General features: G+C 42.7%; 1 protein-coding gene across 1 annotated transcript; it reads right to left on the reverse strand.

Annotated features, from left to right (window-relative positions):
* Window positions 1-4,700: 4,700 nt before the first annotated feature.
* Window positions 4,701-6,708, reverse strand: LOC306913086 (cerebellin-1-like). The gene is made up of 4 exons (XM_079489610.1): window positions 6,140-6,708; window positions 5,718-5,759; window positions 5,498-5,632; window positions 4,701-5,256 (listed from the first exon to the last, which is right to left on the reverse strand). Exons 1-4 carry the CDS (start codon window positions 6,405-6,407, stop codon window positions 4,967-4,969), a joined length of 735 nt encoding a protein of 244 aa, XP_079345736.1. The 5' UTR covers window positions 6,408-6,708; the 3' UTR covers window positions 4,701-4,966.
* Window positions 6,709-9,965: the final 3,257 nt, after the last annotated feature.

Raw genomic sequence — 9,965 nt, forward strand, 5'->3', positions numbered from 1 at the left:
CTTGCCACCAGTGCCAGGGTGACCGGCTGAACTGGGATCAGCCGTTCTCTGTGAGTGCTGTGTGCGACGGCTGTGGCGCTGACCCCAGACATGTTCACTACACCTGGAACCTCTACTTGGTCAACGTCTCCTCCAAACCCACAAGAGAAGGTGAAACTATACACAATAGCAAGCAGAATTGGTTCTTCAGCGGTTCTTTGGGGTGGTTGAGGGGTTATACAGTATAGCACCGCTGCCTTACAAAGAACCTGCATGTTTCTTTAGAGCTTCCCTAAAGGTTCCATTTGACAAAGGATGTTATGTTAGATGCTATATTATAGCAGTGATTATGAGCTATAGCCTCGGTACCCAGGGCTTTTATTTTCGTTCGCATTCGGCTCAAAAATGAAAGGCTGGGGAAACGCATTGGGAAAATCTGGCATAGGAAGCCCACTTCCTTGTATTTCGCTATCCAATAACAGTGCAGAGGGGCGTGACGTGCGCCGCCCCAAATTTGGTGACGTCTGTGTTCTCCTGTGTTTTCTACCGGGGAATATATATATTCCAGTGAATATATATATATATATATATATATATATATATATATATATATATGAAGGAGAGCATGCACTTTAAGGCTGCCATTTACACCTTTTTGATCCTACATGTTGATATGAAAGACAGACTTTATATTTAATTCATGGATGGCAGCAGACATGAGCTCATGTTGTCTGAATATCCTGCTTTCCTCGGTTGTGCTTCTATCTTTGACTTTATCTTTGGGTCATTTATGCATAATTTATGAACACTTGACTTTAGTTTTTAATTTAATTTAATTTAATTTAATTTAATTTAATTTTATAATATATTATTCTGCAAAAATATTCCTTATTTCTGTTCGGTTCAGATTTCTGTTAGTTTTATGTAAACACATTTCGACAGTTTCATGTTTTGTGCTTTCCTCTCCAGTACCGTTCTGTCATGCAGTAGATCTCAGTTCTCCATCCAGCCTCATCAGAGATCCAGCAGCCTCCCCTCTGCCTCCCGGGACCCCCACCCTCCAACCCCCTGCCACCTCCCCTCTGCCTCCCGGGACCCCCACCCTCCAACCCCCTGCCACACACACACCTGCCGTCAATCCTCCAACCCCTCAACACCTCCATGCGTCATCGTCGAAAGTGTCCAGCCATGCTGAGACACAAACTACAATCCCCACAATACCCTCTCCCATCACCACGCCACAATCCCCCCTGTACCCTCCCCTTCTGTCAGAAGACAGCCAATCCCCTGAAGGTCGCTCCTGGAAACAGAGTTTACTTGGACCTTGGAGGACCAATAGGACGGCCTATTCCAGCGGCTCATCCAACAAGACTTCTTCCTCCATGAACATGGCTGCTGGTGTGGCGGATGAATCCCTGTTCGAATTTGATGACCAGAGTGACGGCATCACAGAATCCCCCAGTGACTCTGACTTCCCTGCAGACGCAGATTACCTGTTCTCTATCCTGGAGAGTGGTGACACAGAGACAGAGAAGGTATCCATCCATCCATCCATCCATAGATGATATGGATGGATAGTATAATAGATAATAAATGAATATCCCTTCGTGAACTATAACCTCCTTACAGGTTGCTGCTGTTGTCTATGGTCCATCACTGCAAATAAGTTTAAGCTCAGTGCCTCTCGAGCATAAATAACAGTTTTGAAATGAAATGAAATGTCAAACTACATTGTGTTTTCAGACCCTTCCTGGATGGAGGTTGACTTGCCTCTCAGCGGAACCCCACCAGCACCAACTGCCAACCACACATGACATGGACCACTGGTAATCCAAACCAATCTGTGTAGACACGACCACTCCAGCAAACATCTTGCTTGTACTGTCAAATATCACACCCGTGTGAAGTGAGGGGCGCACTTATCATCATACTGTTGATGTGGCAGCGGTGGCCGAACGGTTTGCGGAGCGGTCTTGATACCGGAAGGTCGCCAGTTCGTATCCCCGGACCGGCACGTTAAAATTACCACCGCTGAAGTGCCCTTGAGCAAGGCATTGAACCACTACCATGAAATGTTCTATGAGCAGGGCCTGGCTGTAAACAAGTATCTGATGGTTAGTCCAGTTACCCTGGGTAAATATAGTAACTTTGCTTTGCTTTGCTTTACATCATCATACATCACATTCCGTGCTCAGCCAACCAAATCATCACAAATGTAATTCCGGCCAATCACTTTTGGCGTCTTCACTTTTCTGCCATCACTTTTTGAGGGGCGCTAGCCTCTCCTATGTCCAGCTTTTAGAGTGTGTGCAAAAACATCAGCTGCAGGGGTCAATATATACATAGAGGACATACTACAGACCTACACACTCATGGGAGAAGTTGGCAACGCTCAAAAAGTCAAGATTGATAGATCATAACATGCTCTGAAAATGCACAGGGCCGCCCACCCATCTGACCAGTTAAGTGGGCAGATGCGTGGGCCGCAAATACGCTTTTGAGATTTTCAAGTGGGCCCTGACCCAGAAAATGTTGAGAAGGACTGCCTTTTAATGACTAATGTACTGGTGGTTTGGGATGTTAAGCCCATTGACTCTTGACATGAATGACTATCATTTTACAAACATCAACTTGCAGAGACCAGAGGTGTTAACGTGGGGAGTCTGTGTCTTCTACAGGTACTACAGATGATGATGTCTCGTTCCTGAGTGTAGAGGAGGGAGACCCCGGGATTTCACAAGGCAGACCCACAGGTAGGGGTGTGTGTGCGTGTGCGTGTGTGTGCGTGTGTGCACACACACACAACTGTACTGAAAGTACAGTTTCAGTATAGGAGACAGTCCTCCTAGGATTCTTTACCAGGGACATGACATCCAGTACTACTTCAACCTTCCCTCTGGAGACCCCAATGATGATTATAAAGGTACACGCGCACACACACACACACACACACACACACACACACACACACACACAAAGTCACAAAGTCCTCTCTAAAAGTTGTGCATCATCAAGGCGATCGATTGAATGATGGATTTGTCTTACTCGCCTGCTTAATCGATTGATTGATTAACAAACACTGTTCCCGTAGTGACCGTTCACACAGAGATCAGTAGCAGCATGTTTGGAACGGCCACTAAACCCTGTCCCGTCACGGTTCGAGTCCGGCCCAGCCTCCTCCGAAACGCTTCCTCACTCAACGACCCCGACCTGTCCCAGTAAACCCCTGTCTTGGCTATTTTCAAATGGCCGAAATAGATATAAGGCTGAAGTGTTTAATGTATATGTTTTAGTATATGATGATGAGTGTGCTGCGATGTGCACCGCTCAACAATAGCATAGAAGCTCACAGCTGCAAGCCTGTACATCTTTGAAAAACCTTGAAAGTGTTTTGAAAAAATTTGAATGATTGAATCAGGCCTTGCAAACGTGAAGCGAGGAACGCAGGCGTTGTTTGCCTGGATCAACACAGGTCTCCTCCAGGTCTGCTCAAGAGGGGCGCAACAACGCAAGCGTAAAAAAAAAAGCTAAACAGAATCCAGGTCTGGTGAGTCGCGGGCGTGTGCACGTAACGAGCACGCGAGCAACAAATGCATGGGACCGCACTCACGTAAATACGCTTGTGTTGTCGCACCGCGACTTCTCCGAGCAAAAACACAGGTCTCATTGAAAATGTACTATAGGCACTTTTTATCGCTACCCGTTTGTAAGGCCCTTAAAGCTTCCTGAGCAGTCCACTCACAGTGGAGACACTGGAGGGGTCTATGGGGTCAATGGCAATGCATAATGCTGATGACAGTATGCTATGTATAACACCAGGTGCAGGTGTAGGGTACCTGGCTCTGCTGAACGCTGACTATGAGAAACCTCCCAGACACAAGTACCATGACTAACCAGGTCACATACAGTCTAACACTGGAGTCTAGCCTGGGTTTGTCCTGGGACCGCCACCAGGGGGCGTGGACGCACCGCGGCTGCACCAAACGGCAAGAAGGGACGTCCACTGCTGTCAATTGCAGGTTAGGTTCTACTGTCAAATACACAGTCAGCCACACAAACACATGCAAATGTTATTTTCTCATGATAGATTTGCTCACAGTGCATTATGACACTCATCTGGTCATATACTGTACCACATGCAACTTGCCTATATACAGTATATTATAGTAAAACATAAGAAATGTTACATATGGTTCTCGTTAATTCACAAAGGTGCAGTACTGTATTTTTGTCACCGGACGTCACTAATTACAATACAAGTTACTTCCATGAATTAGAAATATATATATATATTTTTAAATATATATATATATTTTTTAATTTTTATCCCACAATTTTGCAGCCCATTTTTTCACCCAGTGTCAATTATCTAATGTAATCCTGGGCGCTACACTTCCTCTGCTAACCTGGGGGTGCAGCGGACTGGCCTCATGCTTCCTTCTCTGCATGAGGAGTCCACGCTGCTTCTTTTCACCTGACGGGGGAGTTTCCCTGGCCGGACGTAGCGCGTGGAAGGAACATGTTATTCCGACCAGTTCCTTTCCCCTCCATCAGGTGCAGGGTTTCTTAATATTTGCCTTTTTAATAGATATCATAGAGTAGTGATGTATTACTGAGGACTGTGAGAAGAGCATCAAAGAATCATTCATGAACATTGATGGATTAAATAAATAATGACAGATTTAGACAGACCTAACAACTGTTGATATAGATTATTTTATTTGATATGGACATTGGAATAACACTGGAACAATAACACACAAGCACCAGATGCATTGTATTGATTGTTTGTTGTGAAACGTTAATTTACAATACAGGAGGCTTTTAAAGAAAAGAAAAAGAAAGCAGAGAAACGAATGGGAAACATCATGAACAACCGGAAAAAGGTTAAGAGACCAAAGTAATGAGCGAGAACAAGCAGTAAGAGAGAGAGGAGGGCCATTCATTGTCCATACAGTTATACATGTGTTTTACAGTGGTGTTCTATTCACATGGGAAACAGCAGAAAACCACTGAATGTGTTGCGGTAAAAGTGGTCATCTTGGAGCCCACAATTAGCAGCAAGTTTCATGTAGATCACGTCACCTTCCTGTAACTCGATAGTCAACGCATTAGACAGGTGAACGTAACCCCAGGATGCACTGGATACACCGTCGGTATTGAAGAGAACCAGCCTGCTGTTATGGTACAGTTTCACACCCACCCGGTGAGAAGTGCGGCCTTCGGCAGCGGTGAATCTGAAGTAATAAAGTCCTCGGACGGGAGCTGTGAACAGACCTGCACCAGAGGAGGACAGGCAGAGATGAGTGATGCTGGATAATAACATTCATAATAACATGGAGAATTAGGTTTATTGAGTGCATGGTACTGTACCACAGGTTACCCAAAACAGATCAAAACATTATGAAACTATATCATTTCAAATAAAGGTACACATAATGGTAATAAACACCTCAACATGATTTAAATATTAAGTTGCATCATGGCTTCTACATTGATTCAGTTTGTAGATCAGTACCTGTATCTGGGTTGTAGGCGTGGCCAATGTTGGCGAGTACGTTTTTGAAAACCAGTGTGATATCAGTATTGAACGGTCCTAGTACTGTTGTTCCTCCGTCTGTCAGTCCAGCAGAGAAAGCCACCTTTGCTCTCTCTGTGAACACAAGAGAACAGTATTTTAGTCATTTTACTTATAGTGTTTTTTACAGTTTTTTTAAAAGAACAAATTATTAGTTCACCTGAGTTCTCTCTCTTCAGGGCTGATACATCGTTCTGTAATGCTGTAAACACACATGAATTGGCACTTTTAAATCATATAAATAACCATAAATAAACAGAATAAGACCTCACATCAAAAAGAAAAAGAAAAGGCCCTGATGCAAATTCTCAGCAGAACCATATATTAACCCATTACAAGTGTCATTTTAGATTTATTTGGCTAAATAAAAATGTAGAAGATATACAAACTCGTCGCTTTAGAAATACATATATTCAAATATTTGCACAAACTTTCACAAACATTTTAACTCAAATCTTTGCTTCTGGGGGTCCCTGGAAAAAATATTTTGAGATGGGGTTTGCGGCCAAATACATATCAAATTGGGGGTCCTTGACATGAAAACGTTTCAGAAAAAGTTAGGGTTTAGAAGACATTTGTTACCTGCATTCTCTGTCTCCAGCGTTACAATCCTGCTGTTGGAATTGTTCAACTCATCTCTCACATAGTTCAGCTTCACCTTCTGTTCCACCAGCTGCACCCTCTGCTCCACCACCATATCTCTCAACCACATAAGTTCTGTCCAGATATCTGGGGTGGAGCGGGCTTCTCCACCGAATTGGTTGTGAGTGACCATTCCATCCTGTCCCTGAGCCAGTGCCCTAGACAGGCACAACAGCGACACCACCAGCAGAGTAACAGCAGCCTTCATCTTTAAACCACACCCGCTCTTGTGGTCGGTGAGAATGTAGTGTAGCTAATAGGACTGCAGCGCTTTATGTAATTCAGCACAAGGTCATGGATATTGTGTGCCAACTTCTAACACATTTTGTGGGAAGGCCTGCAGCTGTCTTGGATGTCCCTCTTCAATAGACATTTTAGTAAAGTTAGAAAGTTAGAGATATGGATTCTTTACTCACCTGTGTTTAACTTTCTAATCACTCCAATTTGACTCCAGTCACAGCTAGGAGTCAAGTCAGTATCTCTTCTCACCTCTCCTAATACCTGTTTGGACTATTATGTCTATTTTCTATCTGACAGTGTCAGCCACGTTTTTATGTATCTATAAATGCACCAAGTCTCTGTGTGTGTACAGTACGTGTGTACGTACATCTGTAATGCACGTAACTCGAGAGCCGTTCGCCCCACCGACTTCAAATTCGACACACGCGTTCCACACCCCCACAGGGAGTGCAGTGCCCGGTGTCGAGTCGGTCTGACCCACGGTTGAACCGCCGCAAAAGGCCTCTGCTCGGGCTCTGGATATGATCACCCATAAACTGGAGAGCTCTTAAACAGTCAACAACAGCATGCCATGGACTGATGGAAAAGGTTCCAGCAGTGTGTAAAAAAAAGTTAGTTATGAAAAGTGTTACTAAAGTGTTAATTTAATATAGTTTATTTTGTATTTAATTTGTTATGTGACAAACATATTGGCCTGACTCAAGCAGACATGGGTTATGCATATTTATTTAGCATATAGGTCCACTGATAACAGGTTTTAAGTTGGGATAACATAAACAATATATATATATAGGAGTACACTTGAGGAGCGATCATTTCAGCTTTTGCACACTTTTACAGTAATGAATAGGCACACATGCATTTTTTTCATGAATGGAAAACAATCTACTATGTATGTTGAACAATGATAATGTTATCAGTTTTCTCTACCATGAGTATTCAATAAACAACATACAGCTGAATTATTTAAATATGTTTTTCTGACAGTGTACATGTTTTTTATTTGATTTATAACATTACACACAGGTCTGGAAAAAGCTCTACTCTGTTTTCAGAGTCACTTGAAGCATGGCAGTTTCCCAGCTTTGTGGATGTAGAGAAAAGGATAAACACACCCTGACAGCCTGGATAATATTTCTGTGATTAAAGTTGCAACTAAGCTGTGACTGGCCAGTAGTTCACACAGAATATAGGGAAGATAGCTCATTATAGTCACTACCATTACTACCAAGCTGATGAGAATAATCCTAAAAGCCCTTCTCTTCATGTCTTTGCCACTGTCCCTCTGTCCTTCTCCTGGTCCAGGCTGTTTCAGAGCTCTGAGGACAGAGAGGCAGCAGAAAGACAGCACAGAAATGCACACAATGCAAAAGCCCAGAAAGATGTAACACAACACTATCCATGACAAAAAATTAAACAAGCTGAGTGCAATCACCATCAGCCAGACAACGCAGCAACAGGCCACCCTGTACCGGAGAGCTTTGTACCTGAGAAATACCACAGGGTGAACCACCGCTATGTAACGCTCCACACAGATACAACACTGGAACGATGGGACAGAGAACCAGAAAAACACAATGAAAGTAAAGAATGAAACCGGTATCAAAGTAATGTTGAGTGTGAAGACCCATGCAACGTAAAAGACAGAGCCCAGGATAGAAATGATCATAGATGCAGTCAGGTTGAGATAAAAGAACTCAGAGGCTATCGTCCCACCAGCTCCACTCAGTATCAGCCACAGAACGTAGATGTTGCTGGGGAGAACCAGGATGAGGCTGATAGCCAGATCGGTTAAGGCGGAGGCTAGTGTCATGATGGGGATGGAGGTGTCACTGTCGGTGCCATTTTCCAGGGTGTCGTTCATCTTAAGGCTGTGTGTGTGTCCTGCAGCTGGTTCAGAAGAGACAGACATAATGGTTGGATTTGTGTGCAGTTGTCTAAATAACAATGACAAAACTAAACATTTTAAACAAACAACTTTTCTTAATGTTCTTCTGAAAACAACAACTATTCTATTGAACAATGAACACAAGGTCAAAGTGATCTCACGTTTTGGATGTCAGCAGCGTGTCTCAGATCTCTGAGTTGGATGTTGTGGTGAAGTGAAGTCTCTTCTTCAGTCACTGGGTTCCTGATAGCTGTATCCTTCACATGATGTACTCTCCCCTTTACCACCTCTAACCATTCCCTTCCCTGCTTCTCCTACCACTGTATTGCTTGTTGTACAGCTGCACATATGAACACATTATAATACCGTAGTTATTCCATGGAAATTCATCTTCATTACACAAACTGTGCCCTCATTTGGATAACCTTGGACAACAACGCTGTGGTAATAATTTGTGTATGTACCAATGTACAGTGTACATTGGTACATACACAAATTATTATTGACAAGTGGGTGTGTACATTGTACACACCCACTTGTCACTTGTCACTAGTCAATGTCACACAGGCTAACCTTTTTTAGATTTCATCTAATATATGTGTATGAATATGTTTTTCAGAAAACTGGATTTATAACATTGGTTCTCAAAAATAGCAGATCTACAAGCACACATCGTGTCACTTTGTGCCACACTGCAAGCTTTATTACTAGGGCTGTGAATCTTTGGGTCTCCCACGATTCGATTCGATTCCGATTCTTGGGGTCACGATTCGATTCAAAATTGAATCGATTTTTTTTCCAGATTCAAAACGATTTTCTATTCAAAATTATTCTCGATTCAATACATAGGATTTCATCACAATCTACTCCAGTCTTGAACTGAAGTGACTACAGTAACTTGAAAATGACTGAAGACATGATGTTTACTGTGATTAGGGTGAGCTTACATTTCACATCACAAACACCATGTAGTGAAAACTCCTGTAACTGTAACCAGAATCTAAATCGATTTTTGGATATTATGAATCGATTTTGAATCGTTCATAACGGAATCACGACTCTAATTTGAATCGATTTTTTTTGACACCCCTATTTATTACATCTGCAATTTTATGTTACATTAAAAAAAGAAATTAAAGTGTAAGCCTTCAAATTTAGCCCATTGTGCTGAAGCATTCAACACTGCTGTAACTCTTCTGTAGTGCCCCATGTGTGTGAGCAATTTGTCATGCAAGACCCCTGAACAGTGTTTGTGCCATGCAGGTTTTGTGTGGATCGGATCAGAGTGCCATGACAACGTTTGGCCCTCCTAACACATTATTGATGTGTTGTGTTTCATGTAAAGCACTGTGAATCCCCTTGTCATTGAAATGGATTGCTAATTTGCTATTCAAATAAACCTGCCACACTTTTCTTTTTTGCCATCCTCGAGTTAAATGACACCTCTGTGTGAATGGTGTGGCATGCCTATACTCGCTGATGCAGAAAGCATGTAAGTTTTCAAGAAAGTATTATTTTGGATTTGCAAGATAATTTCATTACTTCAGTCTTGGTTTGCCTGTTCTGTTCACCTAAACATCTAGTATAAGTCACATTATAACCATAGCATAACCATATGTCAGGTCATAGGTCAGGTCA

Source organism: Electrona antarctica (genome assembly GCF_951216825.1).
Source record: "Electrona antarctica genome assembly, chromosome: 20".
Lineage (NCBI taxonomy): Eukaryota > Metazoa > Chordata > Actinopteri > Myctophiformes > Myctophidae > Electrona > Electrona antarctica.